Source organism: Pocillopora damicornis, chromosome 7, assembly GCF_964200805.1.
Source record: "Pocillopora damicornis chromosome 7, jaPocDami1.2, whole genome shotgun sequence".
NCBI classification, from domain to species: domain Eukaryota; kingdom Metazoa; phylum Cnidaria; class Anthozoa; order Scleractinia; family Pocilloporidae; genus Pocillopora; species Pocillopora damicornis.
In genome coordinates, this window is record NC_142676.1 from 1,966,552 (window position 1) to 1,988,914 (window position 22,363).

The 22,363-nt window shown below is 37.0% G+C and overlaps 2 protein-coding genes across 7 annotated transcripts; one reads left to right on the forward strand and one right to left on the reverse strand.

Annotated features, from left to right (window-relative positions):
* Positions 1-1,396: 1,396 nt before the first annotated feature.
* On the reverse strand, positions 1,397-5,139 carry LOC113671929 (uncharacterized). Of its 5 annotated transcripts, none has more exons than XM_089211215.1 (6): positions 4,829-4,920; positions 4,012-4,066; positions 3,171-3,410; positions 2,891-2,998; positions 2,420-2,524; positions 1,397-1,811 (listed from the first exon to the last, which is right to left on the reverse strand). In XM_089211215.1, the coding sequence occupies exons 2-6, from the start codon at positions 4,039-4,041 to the stop codon at positions 1,722-1,724; spliced, it is 573 nt and encodes a 190-aa protein (XP_089067341.1). In that variant the 5' UTR covers positions 4,042-4,066; positions 4,829-4,920; the 3' UTR covers positions 1,397-1,721. The 5 variants fall into 5 exon arrangements, with proteins under 5 accessions (XP_089067341.1, XP_089067340.1, XP_089067342.1 ...); XM_089211214.1 differs by having other exon boundaries at positions 2,891-3,001; XM_089211216.1 differs by having other exon boundaries at positions 2,891-2,995; positions 4,829-4,918.
* Positions 5,140-7,889: 2,750 nt separating this feature from the next.
* LOC113671921 (general transcription and DNA repair factor IIH helicase subunit XPD) lies at positions 7,890-21,682 on the forward strand. 2 transcript variants are annotated; one of them, XM_027188183.2, is made up of 31 exons: positions 7,890-8,025; positions 8,107-8,206; positions 8,740-8,817; positions 8,963-9,025; positions 9,481-9,594; positions 10,214-10,330; positions 10,696-10,749; positions 11,040-11,102; positions 11,276-11,399; positions 11,859-11,955; positions 12,634-12,689; positions 12,993-13,046; positions 13,252-13,275; positions 14,060-14,133; positions 14,595-14,689; positions 15,049-15,167; positions 15,616-15,685; positions 15,876-15,945; positions 16,249-16,350; positions 16,789-16,852; positions 16,958-17,049; positions 17,389-17,418; positions 17,521-17,613; positions 17,694-17,766; positions 18,496-18,566; positions 18,776-18,859; positions 19,323-19,382; positions 19,586-19,633; positions 19,937-19,987; positions 20,142-20,186; positions 21,015-21,682. In XM_027188183.2, the coding sequence occupies exons 1-31, from the start codon at positions 8,021-8,023 to the stop codon at positions 21,102-21,104; spliced, it is 2,280 nt and encodes a 759-aa protein (XP_027043984.2). In that variant the 5' UTR covers positions 7,890-8,020; the 3' UTR covers positions 21,105-21,682. The 2 variants fall into 2 exon arrangements, with proteins under 2 accessions (XP_027043984.2, XP_089069405.1); XM_089213279.1 differs by lacking the exon at positions 11,040-11,102.
* The last annotated feature ends 681 nt before the right edge of the window (positions 21,683-22,363 follow it).

A 22,363-nucleotide genomic window follows, 5' to 3' on the forward strand; every position in this document is an offset into this window, starting at 1 on the left:
TGAACTACTGTTTTTTAAGACCTCTTTTAACAGCTGCAAATAGAACTAACAATAAGAGAGGGATAGTTTACCAGGACAATTCAAACTGAAAAACAAGTCTTCTTTGGCTTGTATCTTTTTTTCACGGAAAAATCACGAGATAAAATATTTGACCCAGTGTTTCTAGCTCGCGTTCAAGCACATTGAACCTGTGCTATTCATAGCTTTTTTTTCTCATTCTGTAGTGTGGTTCAACTAAGGAACAACGACGTTGAGTGTTTGGCTAACTTCTTTCCACAGGCGGAAAAAGGGTACATCATATTCACAAGCCAACTTTCATCAGAAAACAAAACGACAGAGGAAACCAAAACGTTAAGCGACATCATTAACCGTATCAGAACCGTTGTACTTGTTTTTAAGGTCGAATTAGAAAAATCAGTTGACAAATATCCATTAACTGAAATAAAAAAGGACTTTGTTCTTCGTTTCCCTGTTAATTAGCGCGGACCAGCTTCCCAAGCGAAATAAAATTGAAAGCATCTCCCCCTTAATCAACTTGTAGGCTCCAACCAACAAAGCAGTCAAAATATTTCATGTCTGCTCATTTGCAAACGTTGTAATAACTAGGTCGGGATCCACCCAGCAAATCTTTGCGTGAGGGAAGGGGAGGGGGGCGTTAAAGACGAGTGGATAAGCTTCAGGCAGGGGAATGGGGACATGCTTGGTCACGGTGTTTAAAAACTGTATTGACCAGCTTTAGCTCATTTAGAAAGGAATTCGATTGGTGATGAACAGTTTCCTCGACTGAGGACTTAAGAAACTAAGACGCAACGGTGCAGTTGTAATAATCTCAACGAAAGTAAACGTGAACTGCGAAATTACTTTAATTTTTTTCAAAGCAAATCAGCTTTCCGACGGAATTTGTGGCCTATAATCTAGCGTTCCCGAAGGAATTTTCTCTAAATCTTCCCATAAGCCCTTTCGAACTTTTGCTCGTAGTCAGCGCGAACCAGAGTTAGCTATTGAAAGCAAAAGTCAAAGCGAAGCCGTTGATTTTTTCGGAAACCATTGCATGAGAGCTAAAAACGTATGATGAATGTTTTTTGTCTTGAAAGGCAGGGATTGTTTTTCTGAGTTATACTCTACCCAACCTAGAAATGTTAGTTGAAGAGAATTACACCTTGGTCGCAGACAAGATAGTGAAAGTCTACGTGATCTCGAAGCTTGGAAATTAAAGGAAATCTGCTTGCTCAAATCCCCGGCGTGGTGGACCGAAAAACAGTCTTGACTAAACTTGTGCCATTCTCAGAAGGCTTTATTATTTCATCAGCTATTCCAATACCTTGAAACTCAATTTATATTCATACAGTCAGTTATTCTTTTATGTAATCTCGGATGAAAAACTACTAAAGCAAAATACGAGGGCTCAAAAATTGTAATTTTATTTTATGCTTTTGGACCCTCTTTACACTGATTCTATGCCGTTGTGTGATATATGTCACTGAAACGGTAACTCATATTTACACATGATTTACACAACGTCACTCCGTTAATGTATTCAGAACAGATGTAAATTTTCTGAGAAGTCATTTTCGCGCTTCTCCACTCGCGCGCAACTCGCATCTTTGCTTCCTCCCTTGAAAACAACAAATAAAGTCTAAACTATTCTATACAAGGCAAGTTCATGCCTTTGACATTTAGATTTTTTGCACTGAAGCATAGATTTTAAGGATAAATGGGATCTACTCGTCCTCATTGATTGTGATGGATACTTTCTTAGGATCCAGGATCCAGTCACTCCTAACCAATATGCCATTCACCTCTTGAATTTTCTGTAAGACAGATACAATTTAACTTAGGGGGATTAAACATCTCTACCTATTAGGCATTGCAAAATCAAGGCTAACAAATGAAAGTGGAAGCTATACAAGTGTAATTGCTGTTGAAAGATTTCAATATTTTTTTCCCTTTGAGATCCTGCTGATTTACGCAGATAAACTTTGTGTTTTCTGGACAATACTTGTTTATAACATCAGTAGCGCGCGTGCTTGCCCTATGTAAGCCGTACTGAACCGCTATGAACAAAATCTTTATTTACGCACGCCCGTGCGTGAATAAGATGACGTGAGCAGTTTTTGTTCATTGTCGCTCTGTTATAAAAGAATTTGCTCATGCTTTTAGCTGTGCGTATATCGAGTTATGGATGCACTTGGGAAGTTTGGAGAGCACTCAAAAAGCTGGAGTTGCTCCCGGCTGCGCCTCGAGCTACTCTTACGCATTTTTCGTGCTCTCCAAACTTCCCAAGTGCATCCATAACTCGATATACGCCCGCTAAGCATGAACAAATTCTTAAATTTAGAAACATGCATCTTGTTTCAATCAGATGCACATCCACACACTTTAAAATATCATATATTGTACATCGATAATGAAAACTTACTTTGTGTCCTGGATTTAGCCATTTTGATACGATACTCTTCTTCCTCCTGACTTCTTCCAGATCTTGGATCTGCTCGTCTTCGTTGACTCTGATGGATGCACTTTTCTAAAATTCAGATGTAAATCACTTTAATGGGAAATTCAATAAGTAAGACTGGTGATAACCATGGATTTCTTATTAAAACAAGTGGTTTAATCTCTAACGCAAGCAAATCGACCACATTGACAAACTTTTTAGACTTTTGAGCCTTTTGAGAAATAACTTACACGCATGCACTTTAAAGTCACCTCTAAATTGAGCCAACAAACACTTGACAGTTGCATCATTACAAAGGTTTAAGGGAAGTGGTCAGCCAGTCTGAGGTGGCGCCCAAACCCTGAAATCTCACAGCATCCATAAATAAGCGACACGAATGGTATGCATTCTCCTAATATCGAGTCAATCCAGAGTACATCGACAAAGTAAACATACTTTGTGTCCTGGTGTCAGGAATCTTGCTTGGAGCCTCTCCTTTTCCTCGTCTAAAGCTTTCAGAGTCTCCTCTCCTGACAATGGTACCAGCGGTATTGCCTGGATCTGCTCCTCAACACAAATACAAATCAATTTAATGGGAAATTTAACAAATGAAATGGATAAAGCTACGATTAACGACAAAACTAGTACTGCCTGGGAATTGGAGTTGAAGCTCAATCAAATGCACAATGACGCATCTCAAAAGACAATGCAGTGTTTATCGACAATGAAAACATACTCTGTATGCTGGTTCTAGGAGTTCTGCTAGGACCGTCTCCTTTTTCCCGGCTTTTGCTTGCAGAGTCCTCTCATCAATAAGTGATGTCAGCGGTATCATTGAATCTTGAATCTCCTCGTCAGGGTTCACGTTCATATATTCTTCATACTGTAACAGTATCTCCTCTAGAGAGTTCTCAGCACTGGACAGCGTTGCATGACTGCACACCAATATGAACATTGAAAGAGCATAGCGCATCATCTGCATACAACAGGTAAAAAAAAATTGAAACTCTTTAAAACTACAAGAAAAGAAATAAGATTTCCTATTTTGTTTTGTTTGGTTTCTGGTTGGTTTGTTTGTATGTTGGTTTGTTTGTATTAACGACAGTAGGTAATTGTCATTTTTCCTGAGCCGTTTTGGTCTGTAAAAGAGTATGTCCTGTGACCATTTTTGTTCTGGATTGTTATTACTAACTTCACTGTTAGTAATAGTAATTAAACTGAGTGGAGTACAATTTGGTATGAAATCTTTTGAGTCTTTTGAAATCGCGTGATTTCAAAATCAAACAATCGTGCCACGCGAGTTTCATTTTAAATCACAAGTATGTTTTTAGCCCAAAATTACACGATACGAAATCCAATTGCTTATTTTTTACATCCATTTTGACTTTGCAAAATTCAGCCACTCTATTACTGGATATTTTAAAAATATTTCATTAATCCAGTGCCGAGACAATATCAATTTTTAATTGAATCATCGCGATTGAATATCTTCGATTGCTCGTTTGCAAAGCAACGTGTTGGGTTTTAATCATCATTCGGGACGATTATCGACCAAGGAAATTTAAGCTTGAACATACCAGTTTAGAGCTATGCCAGTGGTGCTGCATTTTGTCCAAAAACTTGAGGTGATTCCTCAAGAAAAAAAAGAGTTGTCGAACAACTGTTTTAACTCCCACATCAAATTTTAATTTTCCCTTCTGTCAACAATACAATTCTTACAATGTTAGTTCAGAGAATTTACTGTTGGATCAACTAATTATCCCCAAATCGATATTTATCTTTATTCTCATCACTTATCTGGTTGATATTGTATTAATATTGTCGGGAAAAATTCTCTCACCCTGGGAGTTAAAGGGTTAACCAATGTCTGTTTCGAAAAGCTTAATAATAATGATAGGTCGCCGTGTTAGCAATATTGAGGAATCAGCTTAACGATTAGTAACAATTAATAATCAAAGAGAAGTCAAAAGCGTTCAATGTATTCGTGTCTTCTAATCCTCCAGAAATTTGAAAACAGTCTTTTATCAGCTTTGAGAAGACTGGTGTTGGCAGTGTTTTCAGGATTTCTAAATTGCTTCTCTTTAAGTGATTCTCGTGACCAGTACATGGTCACAAATAAAAAGATGCCAAAAAGAACAGGGATGTTTGTCTTTCATCTTGTTCCTTAAAGGTCTTGATACCAACTTTGCCTATTTCAATGTCTGGTATTTCGACTGCTCAGTTTTTATCCAGGTTAAACTGCTAATCACGATCTCTCCGACGATTTGACGATTCGAAACAATTCGATCAGTACAAAGTTAGTCGATGTAAAACTGAGATACAGCTTTATCATAGTAGTTTTCAGGATGCAGGAGTGGCTTTCTGCAAGTAAGACATCAGAACAAAACAACTTACCCTTCCACTGAACGCTGTCGCTTCTACCTCTAGCGGTAGTAGATGCAAAACAGATTTGGCAGAAAGGAAAAAACAGCTTTGTACGCTTGAGAAACCTTGTGACTCCTTGTGACATCAACGTGACAGGCTGCACTTATCTTTCACTCATTTAACCGAATTCAAAGAAAAAGTGAATTTGGCGATTAGATTTCGCACTTAGTTTTGCATTTCCATGGCCTGAGCCAGACCCACGAGCAGTGAGAACGGGCAAAGGAGCGGGGTTCTGTGAAGGGGTAGCGAGTGTCTCTTTCCGTCTCTCCCCTTGAAGAGTCTTCCCCGCTATCACCCATACCTCGTTTACGCTTCTTTCTCACCCCTACCGACAGACAGTTTCTCGGGCAGACTTCTCTGATGAGGTTAAAGAAAGCAGTTTGACCCATAAATTTCGATACTGTGGTACCCACAATCAAGATCGACTAAATCATTTGCTTTTAAGCTCGATATAAAGGGTTAGTTGTTTCGCAGAAGCAAAAAAATACAAGTAAGACAGTATCTGAAGACCTCGGGCGAGGTTTAGAACCATCAGCCGACATCGGAATTACGTAATAAAAAATAAAGTTTGTGTGAAACGTATGATTAGATTTATATGTTTCAGAGCGCTCGTGATTGTGTTAAACAACAGTCGACCAACAGTTGCGATTCATATAACCGACCCAATTTCTCATCTGACCGACCATCAAAGCGCGGTTAGGTTGTATTATTATGGATTCAACTCACTATCTCTTGCGATTGACCGAAAGCGTACAGTGAATTTTCGAAATCAGCGCGTGGGACATCATCAAGTTTCAGATTATTCAATAATCCTGTCAAGGTAAGGGTTATCAGCCTCAGCCATCGGTTTCAGCTGATAACCCACACCTCGACCTTGATGATTCTGGAGTATCACTAAAACCTAATCCAGTTAATGTTTATTATCTGTTAGAACACTAGCTAAGACCGACCCAACGGAGAGAGGAAAAAAAAAACAGACTTGATTTCTACCTGACTGCTCGTGGCAATAAAGTTTTCTGTGTGCGCGTGCTTTTGTTATCTTTTATTTCAATGAAGTCGTTAAAATCGAGCAAATTGTTGAATGCACATACATTTGCATTTTAACATCGACCAAACTTTGGATACTGGTGTTCCCGAGAGGCCAGCCAACCAAATAAGCAACACAACAGGAAAGAACGTCACAACAGCAACAAAAAATATTTTGAAAACATGTTATTATTTAGAACGAAAACACTGAGTTGCTGGAAACTGAAAAATACCAGGTCGCCGCAAACGGGCGAGTCTCTTTCCTGCCCTTGGAGACCAACTGGAAACGATCATGTTCCCTTCAAGCTGTTTGCAGGAATCAGTAGTGCGGTTGGTTCGCGGTTGAGCTGTAGAACGCACAAAATAAACGCGGTTGTAGAATGACGACACCAAATTCACCCCAAATAAATCTCCCGAATGTCTCAATCATATCCGGTACATCATTTGGTTTGAAAAATATTCTAAAGGTAAAGCTGGAAATAATCGTGACAAACTGTTATTTATTTCGATTTCAAAACTAGCCGATTACAATTTTCTATAACTAAAATATCTATTTATTCATTTGTATTTGAAGCGTACCTTGGTAATGAAAATTACTTTGAGCGATCATTCAAATTGACGTTGAATTATTCATTTATTTAAAAGCTTGATCATTTGTTTCTGTGTAACATAATATTTCGATCAATATTACTCGTCTTTTCTCCAAGCTGCATAAACGCAACACCAAATTGATTTGCTTTTGCGGGGGCTGTTTTGTCTCGATAAACATATTTAAAAACCATTGAATATAAATGTGCAGCGATTAAATTTTCTTTAGGCGGATTAGAACCAGATCTTGAAATTTTAGCGAACCCTGATATAAGGACTCCTTGTATAGAACATCACATGGAATTCACAGAAGCTCGATCACGCGGAGTTTGATCGCCACATACGAAAGGTTGTGATCTTCCCAACCATTCTGTTTGAATTAATAAATATAATTGTTATTATTGAACAAAATGTTGTACATTGTCTTTTTGACGGCCGTAAAATCACTAGTTATTCATGGAATGGCTAACGGTGTCAACAGTGTCCGTATTTATGTAAATATTTGATCTGTCGGTGCTTTCAACGTGAATTCGATAAACACAGCCGTCGAAAATATTTCCATACCTAAAGTAAACGATCTTAGTTTACAACTCGTTCCTACTTTACATTGCACTGATTCCCGAATCGAAGCTTTCTGTCGCCTCCGAATCGTTCAGAATGTCATCTCCCTCGACTCTCGTCATATTTTTAATCCTTTGCCGAAGAGCTATGAGCTGGCGTGCAAGATTTTTGTCTTGTAACTGTAGTTCTTGAAGTTCCTTACGTACCCATGTTATAGCGTTCTGTAGGTCCACTTGTCTTTCGGCGATGGTTGCTCCCTCACGCTGTATTACAGGAACTTTACTGCCTTTTTCGCTGCCAACTTTCTCACTGTTGATCACGCTGTCATTTAAAAATTCCCTCGTTTCTGGCTCTTCGATAAAATTAACACGGCGTTGTTGTTCGAGTTTCGCATCATCTGTTTCATTCAATCTGTTCATCTTGAAGAAGTTTAACACGCTCTGTTCTGGGTGAAAAGTAAAGTCCTTGGGATAGTGTCTTGGTGACCCGTCGAATGTTGCTCATCAAATCGTACTATTCCGTGTACGTTGTGAAATGTGCGCTATCGCCTCGGGTCAGTCTTTACTTCCTGCGAGAGTCACGAACTCTGAGTGATTAATGAGTTCGGTATGTTTTGATTTATTTCAAATGTAAATATTAAACTTCTACGAGAGGTCTTTGTTATTTTCCGCCAATCAAATAGTCGGAATGTTGTTAGCGTGCGTATTTTAAATATCATAATGTTCATTATCAGGAAAAAGTTTAAAGTACCATGCTCCATTCCTTTCATTAAATCGGATTTGCCAAACTGTTTACAAATAAGTGGAACGAAGAAAAATTAAATCATTGCGACCTTAGTCTGCCTTGTCGCAGCCTTGTTGGTTAGCGGTCATTGTAGAGGAGCGTGCGCAGCAATCCCCAAAATAAACATGGCGGACGGAGACGATCTTTACCTAAGTGGACTTGTGTGACTATTTCTAGTGTGTTAGCTTCCCTGGTCTAGGAAAAATGAAGTAATTTCTTTTGAAATGTATTTATTAAATCAGCTGATTTTATTTTTTAAATCAGCTGTCTTTTTGCATCATTTTTCTCAGGTTAAATATAGACGGTCTTCTTGTGTACTTTCCTTACGACTACATCTATCCTGAGCAGTATTCGTATATGATGGAATTGAAAAGAACTCTTGATGCTAAGGTAGGTCATTTAAGATATTTTCGAGTTTATTTTCTAGCATACTGCGCTTGTAACCCCTATTATCATCGGTGAGGGTTTCACAGTTGAGTTACGTAACCAATTCGAACGTGCGGTTTTCGGTTCGAAGAACGCATATAGTGGTGTGTCGTGCAGCACGTGTTCATGTTTGAGGACCGAGACCAAGGTTTGCACACTTCCCCACAGGAGAAATGCCGAAGCCATTACCTGTCGCTTGCACACTGCCATTGCAAAAACAGCTGGGTGATGACCAAATGGAGCAAAACGGGATGAGGCTCAAACTATACCAGCTGATCTGGAAGAGATCATCAGGCTACAATTGCATTGCTGGGGTTTTGTTTTCAACATAGCCATTGTTAACAGGCACAGCCATTCTTTCATGAGAGAGATGGATTTTGACAGTTTTGAGATTGCTTCCTTTACTGTGAATGTATTAATGATACTCTGTAAGCTTAAGGAAGCTATAGTTATTGTAGCTTAGCATGTCTTCCTAATTTTATGTCAATTATTTTCAGGGTCACTGCCTTTTGGAAATGCCTTCTGGAACTGGGAAAACTATCTCATTGCTGTCCCTGATAGTTGCCTATATTTTGGTACATGTAATATTCTGGATTATTCTGTAATTACAGTGTTTCTGGTCTGTTTGAACCTATTGCTCTCTGAATACTTAAGTTTTCACACTTAAAGATTTTAAAAATAGTAGAATAGGTCTCACATTTATCCAATCCTTTTCCACAGTCCAAACCATTTGAGCTGTCAAAACTAATCTACTGTTCTCGTACTGTTCCAGAATTAGAAAAAGTAAGTGAACATGTCAATTAATTTCTAGCTGGAATTTGCTAGATCCTATACAACATGTTTGCCAAACTGGTGTTCACTCCCATGTTAAGTGTTATTTCCTGGGTTAAGACATCCTTGAGAGTCAGGTGTCTTGTGCAACCACAGAGCTGCTAATACATGTAAGTTTGAAAGTAAGGGCAGATGAGAAAAGTCGATGGCAACGTTATCAGTGACAGTATGTTGTTTTGTCAGATTAGACATAAGACTGGGTCCAAGGCATTTGTAGAGAACTGCACAAATCTTGAACCAAATTCTGAATGTGGAATCAATTCTCACATTTAAACCTACCTGTAACTGGCAAACTGTACATATAATTCCACCCAGAACTGGATGCATGTAGGAGGCATTGTTTGTAAAACTCATTAGGCTATATAGGGTATATGACAATTAAATAAAGATGTAGTGTTTAACTACAGGTTTTGGAAGAGTTGAAAGTTCTTTTGGAGTATTATGAAAAGGAAACAGGAAAAAAACCAAAACTGTTAGGGCTGGGACTCAGCTCAAGAAAGAATCTTTGCATTCATCCTGAGGCAAGTGCTACCTATTGTAGATGCATGGTTTTGTATTCTGTCAACTCTTTAATCCCAAGATCTGATTGTTAATTCTCCTCTTTAGCTACTACACATTTCTTTGTAAATTAGTTATGAGAATTTGGTATTAGATCAAGATAACAACTTTAACCTGACAAGTTTGAGTATTCTCATTACCTCTTTGCATGGATATTATAGGGAAAAGAACTCCCATGAGTGACCAAGACAGAATTTCTCCTTACAATATCAATACAATATCAACCAGATGAGTAATGAGAACAAAGAAAAATATAAATTTGGGGATGATTAGTTGATCCAATGTTAAATTCTCTGAACTAACATTATAAGAATTGTATGTTTGACAGTAAGGAGAATTACAAATTTGATCTGGAAGTTGAAGGTTTAAAGGGTTAATTCCATTTTTGTGTTTAATGGGGTGAAGCACTTATTTTCCGAGCCAAAAAAAAGCCTACTGCAATAGGGAACCCCTAAAGAAAGAACCTTGATTTTGTAAGAAAGTGTACCTCGTGCACTAATTTTTCAGTCCCTTGGTAGTAGTGTCATTAAATCAATAAGTAATTGTGACAGTGTGTATCATAAATACTTTTCCTTTTGACAGGTGAGTGCAGGAAGAGAAGGGAAGAAAGTGGATGGGAAATGTTTGAGTTTGACTGCATCATATATACGTCTAAGACACAAAGAGGACAAAACTGTTCCTGTTTGTGCATTTTATGAGGTAATGATCTTGTGGTGTAAAATGATGTTTATGTTGTACTAATAAATTGAAAAATCATGATGACACAGAAGTACAGTGCTTCTTTATTTTCCTTCCTTGGAGAGATTAAGGCCACAGTATAAAGCATCCTTGGACATCTGAAGGAAAATTTAAGAGGCTGTTTACATCATATGCTGACATCTTACAGTTACATGTACATCTAACAGTGACAGGGTTAGGAATAATCGCCCATTTTGGAGTCTGTGAACTGGATTTGGTGTAAACTTGTGAAATAGTACTGTACAGAGAAACCCAAGTAATCCTAAAGACCCCAAACAGTTATTAATGAACTTGACTATTAACAGTTGCCTTGAATTTCATTTTAGGATTTTGATGCTCATGGTAAAGAGGAAAAAATTCCTCCTGGAGTGTATAATTTGGTAAGGACTGTATCTACCAAATTAAGTGCATAAGTTTGTTATCTTTGACCTTCATACAGAGCAATGACTTGTTGAAATACTCTACAGCTCACTATGAGTTTCAATTTTGACTATTGAAAAAAGTATGCATGTTTTAGTTTTGAAATTCAATTTAATATGTGATCTTGGGGTTGTGAATCCTTCTATGATAGATAGACAAGATGGTATAAAATAATATGATAACTCTTGTTAAATTTGTTGTAGTTGTTCATGCCTGCTTCATTTAGTTTGGTTTGTAATCTTGGCTTAAGGGTGACCTGAAAGAATTTGGCAGAAAAAAGGGATGGTGTCCATATTTTTTGGCAAGATATACAGTAAGTGCACTGTTACTGAACTACAATCTAACTAAAATTATCTTGCAGGTTTTCTGTGTACACTTAGCTGCAACACTAAATTGGTGAATATGAATATTATGTTAGGAAGAAGTTAGTATAAAATCATCTGGAACTTAAGAATTGATGATATTCCATTTGATGGATTTTTTTAGATATATCATGCAAACATAGTTGTGTACAGCTATCATTACTTGCTGGATCCTAAAATTGCTGAACTAGTTTCAAAAGAACTGGAAAAAACATCAGTTGTTGTCTTTGACGAGGCTCATAATATTGGTAAGGAACTTAATAATTCTTACAAACAGTATTTGTAGACTCCTTTACAGCACAGTAATGGAAGTTAAGGGCTTCTTAATCAAATTTCATATTGATTTTATAAGTACAGCTGTCATTGGGTTGCTCTGGAGACACATGATCATCAGAAGAGCAAAACTGATGGGCCATGTTAGAAGTTTTATTGCTAGCAGTGTGAAATAAATTAAATGTTTTAAATGATCGCTACAAATTCTTATCAATCAATTTCATTGAAATAGTGCTGTTTAGGATATAAAGGAAATTTGGTGAAATTATATTTTGTTGTGAGAAGATGCTCAGTTATAAGACCTACCCCAAGTTCAATATAGTTTAAAGTGCACAGAGAGGCTTTAACTGAAAAATTGCTGCACCTCATGTAACCATAAAACTACAGTATTTCTTTTTCAAATAAAATCAATGACAATATTTTTTGATTTGTAGATAATGTATGCATTGAATCCCTGAGTGTGACAATTTCAAGAAGAACACTTGATAGAAGTCATGCTAATGTGGAAAACTTGGCTAGAACTGTTAAAAAGTGAGTATTTTTCAGTTTTCCTTACTCCTCCCTTGAAAGTATGGTTTTGGTTTGAATTCCCTATCCACCCCTCTCAAGTGCTACTTATCTAGAATCCCACAATTTGTACACTGCATATTGTAAATGTCAAACTTTTCTACAGTTTTTTTTGTCGTAATATGCTAAGCTTGATTTTCATTTTTGAACTTGCTTAGCCCTCCTCTTTTTTCGATCAAAGAGAATTTTATGTGGTAAATATTAGCTTCATGCTTTTTTGTCAAATTTGTTGGAGGGGTGCTTATTTTGGTGTTCAGAAGCATCAGCAGCAAATGTTTTAACTAAGGACTTGTTTCTGTAGTACTGACTTCTTCAGTGAGAAACAACTCTGAAACATCAGTATTGATCTGAAATAAATTTCAATCTTTGCTTTACTTTGTATTTATCTGAAAGGATTTATTTAACTTGGAAAGCAAACAATAAATGAAAGTAGGGGAAGTACTTCCTAGTAGAAAAGGTGCTGGTACCATTGATGTGCTCAAACAATTTTTTCTTGTAGGCTATCTTACTTATAGCTATTTATCAAAAAAAATCTCTGGAAAACACTTTTATTGTGAGAAGGCATTAATTGAAGGATTTTGTGGCACATATTTGTAAATTTGACATCCACATGAAGTCATTTGCAGTTGTATTCTTCTTAAGTCTGAAACAGAAGGATGCCAATCAACTGAGGGAGGAATACAGCCGACTTGTTCAAGGTACAGCAGGGGGTGGGGGGGGTGGGGCATAAACAAACTTATTACTCTAGCATGACCTTTTGTGTGGGAAAATCCTGTCACAGTCATCCATCCATTTTAATATGAATAAATTCCATTTAACCAAGAGACGAAAATGTTGCTGTAGAAGATATTACCCAGGTGAGGTCAAATGCCAAAATAAGGACCAAAAGATTACTAAAAGTGTACTTCCTCCAGTCAGTTTACAAACAGCCAAAGTACAGCAGATAGTTTACGGACAGAAGATGTGATTATGATGTTTGTTAACTTTTGTGATGGACACAGGTTTACGGGATGCAAGTGTTGCTAGGGAAACTGATGTGGTGCTGGCTAATCCAGGTACAGGCATACGTAAAATTTTTTTTTAACCTCATGACTAGTCTCTTAACTAATTGGTTTTGGTTTAACATACTGAAGCAATGATATTCAAAACATATAAATCTCTGACTGGTTTATATTCCATTGTAGTTACTAATTACAACTGTGGTAAAATCGATGCAGTCATTGTTAACATTAATTCAATTCCTTTTTTCTGTTTTTGTAGTTTTACCTGATGAAGTTCTGGAAGGTGATTTCAGCACTTGCATACCTTAGTTCTCCCTTTCTTTAATTGATCAAACTTTCTATTAATTAACCATATCTTTAAATTGAATATTTTGTTGTTTATGTTATGGAGATCTTAAGAGTCATTTGATATTTCTTTTTACCTAATGCCCTTCAGGGGAAAGAAATTATTTTGGGGACAATTTTTCCTTCAACACAGGGCTGTCATTTTCCTTAATTGCATACACCAGTACCTAACCCTTTAACTCCCAAGATCTCATTGATAATTCTGCTTACTGTCTGCCATACAGTTCTTGTGATGTTAGTTTGGAGAGTTTGGTATTGGATCAACTTATAATCTTCTACTTGGAATTATTCTTTATTCTCATTACTTGTCTGCTTGATATTGTATTGATATTGTAAGGAGAAATTCTTTCTTGGTCACTCATGGGAATTAAAGAGTTAAAAGAGGTATACATGTTTTCTTATTTTCCAACACAATTTTCATCATGGATCCAACTTCAAAAGACAAGTGGAAAACTCGTTTACAGACCAAAGACTAAATCACAACAAAGTCAAGTGTACATGTTCAGTGTACAGAATTTTTTTGAGGATGATTTTTTTGCTCTGACTGACATCTTTTTGTCATGTTTCTATTGTGTCAACAAACTCCATTACAATAAATTTCAATTGAATTAGATGAGCTAAAACATTCTTCACTTGTTTGAAAAATATTGACAATGTGATACATTTATCCATTAATATCCCAGGGAAATTATCAACAACATTTCTCTTTTTTTTTCTTACAGAGGCAGTACCTGGAAATATTAGACAAGCTGAACATTTTGTAAATTTTATGAGACGGTTTATTGAGTATTTAAAGGTTTGTTCCACTTTGCTCTTACCAAAGATCTTCAGGTCAATTAGTTTTATGCTGTTTATGTACCTCACATAAAGATATTTAAACAAGAACAAACAGATGCTTTAACTTCTTACATGTACCTCAAGACATTGTCCTTATTTGTTAAATGTTGTGATGAATTGTGCTGCGACTACCATATGAATATACCAGGCAAGGGTAAAGAAGATAAGACAGGGGGACAAAATTTTGGATTTTGTGAGTCATTTTATACATACAGTGTTATGAAGTAAAAGATGCTCAATTTTCTTGAATAAACCAAAGAAAAAATGTGGCTAAATGTAATGTCAAGCAAGATTGTTGCAGAATTAAATAATGTCTGAGTTGATTTGAGGTAAAATATTGGTGTCATGCTCAGAAGTTCACCATTTGTATTTTTTGTTTGTTTCCTATCACAGTGGCATGTTTTTCTATTATTTTTTCAGACAAGGCTAAGGACACAGCATGTTGTGCAACAAAGCCCTCCATCTTTTCTGCAGCATATTTTCCAACAAGTCTGTATTGAAAGAAAACCTCTCAGGTATTTTCAAGTAACCAATCACTTGGCTGATTGGTTGATCAGTCATTTGATTGGTTAGTCAGCCAGTCAATCAATCAATCAATTGATGCAATTGATTCTGTATATAAATTTACCCTTCACACCCAAATATCAGTATGCATATTCTCCATACTGTTCTCTATACATTTTCTAAGATGCTGATCAGGAGAATTTGTTTAATGACCAAGAGCTCATTTAGTTGGTGATCATTCCTTTATTCTCAGGACCTTATTGTGTGATTTAGGGTTGACAGGTTAAGGAGAAATTAGATGCCAGTGACTCTTAGGAGTCAAAGGGTTAAATTATTGTTAGTGAACAACCTTGATATTTTATTTTTGAAGATTCTGTGCAGAGCGGTTGAGTTCTCTGTTATACACACTGGAACTCCCTGATGTTCAAGACTATGGTCCTCTAACACTGATTGCCAACTTTGCTACCTTAGTCAGTACCTACAGCAAAGGTACAGCTCACTTATCTTTCTTGTATCATTATGTTATTATTCAAAGTTACACTGTCTTAAAATTCATACAGAATATGAAAGAAAACCTCAATTTGAAGCTGAGACTGTGCTAATAAAAGTTGTTAATCACTTTTCAAATAGTTCATCTTAAAGTTAAAGCTTCTGCGGAATCCATGAACTTAGCCCATAGTTGGCTGTAATCTCTTTGCAGAACATGTGCATGGCAAACTCTATACTGCGATGAATCATCATATTCATGTTGAAAACAATTCTGTTATTCATATTTTTTGTCTTGGGCTATTCTGTGATTTGGTTCCCTTTGTTTGCTTTTAAATTCAGTCCTTCATGTTTAAATCATCACAGAATGCCATACTCGTGCCATACTTGTGGGAGTAAGGGCTTCACAGAGTGCTACTGATGGAGCTTTATGTTTGATTTGTTTGTACAGGGTTCACATTGATCATTGAACCATTTGATGATCGTACACCAACCATACCAAATCCAATCCTACATTTCAGGCAAGTGATTCTCCAGTTTTCCTCTATTATGATCTGTTCTTTTAACTACAGCAATGCTTGATTCTATTCAGGCAATTTTCTGGTTTTCTTTTACAGTAAATTTTCAAACTGAGTCGGGAACAATCTTTATTTCACTTCAAGTTCATGAATACATTTTTGATCCCAGTCTTTCCTCTTCTTTCCCTCTTAGTTGTATGGATGCTTCCATTGCTATTAAACCTGTGTTTGACAGATTTCAGTCTGTTGTCATCACATCAGGGGTATGATATCACTCAATTTTCCTTTGATTAACAAGGTTTTTGCCTGTTGTTAGACATTGATTCAAGACCTGAGAAATGAGACAAGTGCAATTTTTAAATGAAATTTCAATAGTAAAATACAGATATCATAGCTTAGTTTGTAAAACTCAGTTTGTAATTATTGTTAATAGTGTTCTTTATTAGTGGCATTCAGACTTGTCTGAGTGACCATACCATGATAAAGGAGGTGTGTAATCTCATATATTTATGAACAAATCAGTGCTTTTCTTTCTGAATTGTTTTTATCTTCTCTTGACACCCCAGACTTTGTCACCAATAGACATGTATCCCAAGATTCTTGACTTCAGGCCGGTGACCATGGCAACATTCACAATGACACTTGCAAGAATTTGTCTGTGCCCCATGGTGAGTGAAGCATACTTTAAGTCGAAGACGTTCAGAAATAGAAAGGATGTCTTTTCCATAACTTCTGGATTGACTAAAGAAACAATTATTAATCTTTAGTCACTCCAAATCCAACTGGCATTTACATGCACAGTCAATAAGTTTCTATACTTTAATTCTAAATATGGTGACATATCCTTTTCTGCCTGAGCAGCCAAAGCTTTGGAACCACCCTGATAACTTGAGACAAATTTCTCCAAACAGTTTGGCTACATTTTCAAAAAGGAAGGTGAATAGAAGAATGAAAAAACATCAAGAATGGAATATTGATTTATGGAACTCTTTTCAGGTATAAGAAATGTATGGCTGACAGTGTGGAGAATTGATATTTGGGTCATGGGAGTGAATGGTTGAAGAGAGGTTCAACTGAAATATTTTGTTGATGTTTTTTATTTGCAGATTGTTGGCAGGGGAAACGATCAAGTAGCCATGACGACTAAGTTTGAAACAAGAGATGATATGTGTAGGTTTTCCAAGTGCAATCGTATGTTTTCACGTTCTCCTGTGAAGCTTAGAGCACAAATTGAAAGCTATGATACATAACGTTTTCCTTTTGATTCTCCGTTAGCTGTCATTCGTAACTATGGCAACCTCTTAGCTGAGATGTCAGCTGTGGTGCCCGATGGGATTGTTTGCTTTTTCGTCAGTTATCAGTACATGGTAAGGTAGCGTTTTCTCTTCAAGCAAGAAAATTATTCGTTCATTGCTTTTGCTCGCTTAAGAATATAAACAGATAAGACGTTAGGAGCTGTAGGAGGATTATGATGAAGTTTCGCCCAACGATGCAATTTTGTTTTGCCTCTTTATTTTTTTCTTGTTTAGAGTGACAACTCCTTATTCAAATAATTGTTCTTTTGCATGGAACAGTTCGTGTCATCAGCACCCGTGAAGCTTAAGGTTTCCCCTCATACAAAATATATATGTAGACCATTTTTTTTTCATTTGTTTGTCACTCTTTATATAATCGACGTTTGCATATTTTTTTTTCGCTTCATGCAGGAAGCAGTGGTGTCCATTTGGAATGACCAAGTAAGAAATTTGAGTATCATTTGATTTCCAGTCTTTGAAGGATAAACATTACATCAATTTACATGTGGATAATAACTTCACGGATTTTTGTTTTGTTTTAAGGGTATCATCAGCAACATTCAGAGAAATAAGCTGCTTTTCATTGAAACTCAAGATGCGGCAGAAACCAGTTTAGCTCTTCATAATTACCAGCGGGTGAGTTTCGTAGAATTTAGTCAAGGACAAAATTTTCATTGTGCCTTCATGCTTCATGTTTTCCTCTCTCGTTTTTTCAGGCTTGTGAAAATGGAAGGGGAGCCATATTGCTCTCTGTGGCCAGAGGAAAAGTTTCAGAGGGAATTGATTTTGGTAATCAAGTGTAGAAATGGAGCGGTTTTCAATCGGGTGTCGAAATAGTCGGAATAAAATCTGAATTTGCATTTTCTTGTTAACTTCTCTCTGTAAGTAGTCCACGAAACTCAAGTCACCGCCATTCAGCCATGTTTCTGTCATCTCTCAGAGTTCTCACTGTTCTCTTTGAGATATTTTTCATCGTTGTGACTGGCTTTTGTGACGACTTCGTTTTGGTTTTATGACACTCAATCGAAAAGAGCTCTAATTTAAAAATAGACCGTGTATAGAACTGCAGTTGTAATTTTAAAAGCACTTTGCATCTCTCATACTCAAAGAAGGTTGTCACAACCATTGTCAGCAGCCATCTCCAGGTCGCTTGTTTGGTCTCTTGTTAATAGCTTGGTTAACGGGACTTTAGTTCAATTCTTTGTTTCGTTTATTTCTGTGATATGTGTTCGAGAAATTTTAAATTGAATGTCGAAGGTAAACCTGGATTGCATTGGTTTGCTTTGCCACGCTCTATGATTGGTCCAGAAAACTCACGCCACTCTCTCAACCAATCAGGCGGCCATTCGTTTTCTCCCGCGCATTTTTTTCTTGGTAGTACTTATTTTCTCCTTGTGAGGTTAGCCTGTGTCCTAATTACCTGTTGGGATTATTTTGTTTATGGTTCTTACGCACTTAATCCGAGAGCGCTTGAAAGCTAAGGCTCTCATACTTACTGAATTCTTTTTCTTTTCACAGACCATCACTATGGCAGGGCCGTTATTATGTTTGGAATTCCATATGTTTACACTCAAAGTAGAATCCTAAAGGTCAGTGACAGGAACTTGTCGCATTTTAAAATTTTCGTTCTCCATTTTTACTTCCAAGCTAAACAGATCGCATTATTAAACTATGAATTTTGGACTCAAATAATGGTCTTATATTTGATATGATCCACTAGTGTCTAAGTTACAGTGAAACAGCCACATCTTAATTCATTCGGCTCGGCTCGTTTAATATGATATGTTTTTGTTAATAGGCGCGCCTTGAGTACCTCAGAGACCAGTTCAACATCAGAGAAAATGATTTCCTTACTTTCGATGCAATGAGACATGCTGCTCAGGTAGGAATCAAACAAAAAATAATTATCGCCTTCTACGACATATTCAGGTACCATTTAACTTCGAGAAAGTCAAGCAATAAAAATCGCCAACGTTCCAGGCACGGTAGAGACGGTTGTCAGCGAAACGGCTGCTGACCGCCTGCCGTTCTCTGCGCCCCCGTATTAACGAACCGAGATCCTGGAACGAGCTAAATTGCATGTGCAGTAGATTACTGCAATTATCCTGATCCATGAAAATCGAACGCTTGACTCATTTGCAAGACTTCAGCGATAAGTTTTTCTTATGGTTATACAAAGATCAGTTCAATCACCTCTATGCGGTAAATAATGATTTGATTTTGATAGAAAGATTCTGTCTTTAATTTTGGTTTGTAGAGGGTGGAATTGATGTATCGCATTAAACTGTTGTATTTCTTTGTTACTTTGGTACACTTATCTTTCATTTGCTTCTCTGATCTCTCAGTGTGTTGGCCGAGCCATCAGAGGAAAAACAGACTACGGCATCATGGTGTTTGCTGACAAGGTATGGGCTAGAAACTAATTTTTGAACTTCACGTGCCTTTTCCTCTAAGGTTTCCAGTCCTCTTCTCTGCATGAAAGGTACCATGTTACTCTCTGTTTCTCTGACAATGTGGCTGAAAATTATTATTATTACTATTATTATTATTTCTATTATTACTATTATTATTATTATAGTTATCATTATGTACCATTCATTTTTTGCAGAGATTTTTCAAAGTTGACAAAAGGGGAAAACTTCCCAAATGGATTCAGGTAAATTAAAGAAGAAACTTCATGAAATAGGGTTTAGATGTTACGACAGAATTGGTCAACAATCCTTTTGAAATTTATTCTTGCATTAAATGCTGTCTGAAGCAATTAAGAAGTGTCGAAAATAAACCATGATTGCTTCTGTTTTGCTCGCGCCATTTTTCATGGGACAAAGGTAAAAATCTTAACACCCCCCCAAGTAAAAATCTTAACGTTCCCCCGTCCCTCCCCACTAGAATCGGAGTCCGAATCCAGATCAAAGCTTTTTGAATACTTCAAGGCTAATTCCCTCTGACTGTATTGCAGGAGTACTTGAAGGAAGGAGTGTGCAATGTGTCTATCGATGAAGCAGTCCAGGTAGGGATGTGTACTGTTTGAAATATTTTAACAACCTTAATTTTTGTGTAGGCGTGTTTTTTTAAGGCGAGCGGAGGCGACCACGAAGGTCCTTGATCAATAAATTAGGTCGCCCTATGTGCAGAGAACTGAAGTCATTGTTTCTTTTTACTAGATCAGTAAGAGATTCTTGAGGCAGATGGCGCAACCGTTCGACCAGGTAATGTGGGAGTTTACAAAGGACGACGGCGACACCGTAAACAACGTAGATTAAACATTGAACTTATATGTTACCTACGAATCTCGCGATACTCTAAATTCATTTAGTTTGCTTCTCATTGTCAAAACTATCTCGAAACTGAATAAGGAACACAGCGTTAAATTAGAAATAGAAATTAAATAAATCAGCCGTCGTAGTTCACGATCTCCTGGCAACGTAGAGTTTGGTCATTTCACGTTGTTTTGCGGAGGACGCCAAGAAATTTACACAGATTTATAACGCACGTGCACGGCAACTGTTCTCCTCATTAAACTTTTTGTTTAGTGACGTTCCCGTTGCTGTTTCCGTCGTGGTTTTCTTAAACTCCCTATCGTCTTTTCCTAAAACCTAGAACGTATGGCGCTCGATGCAGCTAGTGAGCTATATCTTTTCACGGTTCTCTTACGAAAAGCATTCCTGTGCGAGAACTTAAATATTTGAATGTGACGAATAATAATCCAATCTTTTTCGATTATTCAAAGTTATTATTCAATAATAAGTGCAGCTTTCTTAAGAGTTTGATAGAAACGAGTAAGGCTTTTATAAAAGGCGGGAGCCCCATCGAAGGTTATTTCTTATACGAACCACAAAGGAAGGGACAATTGCACTAAATAGGAGAAGACAAAGTCGAGTTTTTCTGCGTTTCGTGCACGCTATTGGCGCTTCCCAAAGACAGAGCAAGGTCAAGACTTCTTTGTATGTAACCTACGTTAATGTGCAATTGTGCTGTTGCGAAGACTTATTCGTCCCCCATAGTTGATTGACTGTTTCTTTTCCCTTCAATCACAGGAGGATCAGCTTGGCCTCTCGCTTCTCACTGTTGAGCAAGTGGAGTCTGAGGAGTTCCAGAAAAGAATACTTCAATCAGCCGTTGCATGATTGGTTAAGAAAGTAGACCTACTTAAAGCTTAAGGCTGGTGTTTAAACGTAGACCATCACATTACTTCGTAGGTAGATCACGGTAGAGATATTTTCGCGAAGTGAGGTAGCACCAGAAAAAGATTACAGAGGGGATACTTAAAGATCTAAGGTTTGTCTGTTGCAATTCGACAGGGCCTAAAAAAACTCCCCTGGAAGTTAACACCATTTATAATTTTTCAAATTAAACAGGAAATTTGAAGTTTTCTTTCTGCTGGCCTTGTACTTGGAATTAAGCAGCCAACAGTGAGCAAACGTCTTCCAACAAGACATGTATTGTGTTAACTTACATGGTTGCGTTTATACTTTTTCCAGTAGCCATTTTTTGTTTTTGTTTTTTGGCCCTCTATAGAAAAGGTGGCAATTCATTCCGTTTGTAGTTTAAGTTTGTGTTAGAATCGTCAAACCTCGTTTTGTTGTTAGTATGGCTCTAATCGTATGTACATATTTATGGACTCGTCTTTGGTCTGATATCGAAATATGGATCATTATGTAACTTTGATATGTAAAGAAAATAAAAGTATTTTGTTTTAACCACATTATGATGACGTCTGTGATCTTTTACTAAGCAGACACGGCAGTACGGAGTCTTTTTGATAGATAAACTATGTAAATAAAGAAATTCCGTGTCTCTGAACAACCTCACTTTCAAAAGGAGGCCAATTGCTGAACGTTTCTTGTGAAAATGAGGTTTGTCTCTTTGATAAAAGAAAAATAAAATAATTTTCATATCAAAGCTTTGTACTTGGCCTCGTTTTAAAATAGAGGCTTAGATTATCGTGAGAGTGGCTTTTTCTGCCGTCTCTTTATTAGATTCATATCATTTCATTTGTCTGGCACCTTCTCTTCTCATGTGGGCGAAAAGACCATTGCAACCATTGTATTTATCGGAGACAAACCTATGACAGATCATCTCAAGTCCTGAGTAGATTTCATCTGTATTGTTTTGCCAATTAATCGCTGAAAATTATATATTGCTGCAAGCACTTTGGATCTCTAGTAATTTTGATTTTTAATGATCTTGGTTAATTTCCCAGGGAGGGGGGGAGATTCTCGAGCTACACCAGTTTTTCTTTCAAAAACATTCTTCTTGCATAGTACGTTAATTTCTTGCTGGAAAATAATTCCCTCTTTCTCTCCGTATGAAGTTGATTTTCTCAAACGCAAGGTAGGAAGGGTTTTGCATGGATTATTTTTCCTCTGCGCCTTTTATTATCCTT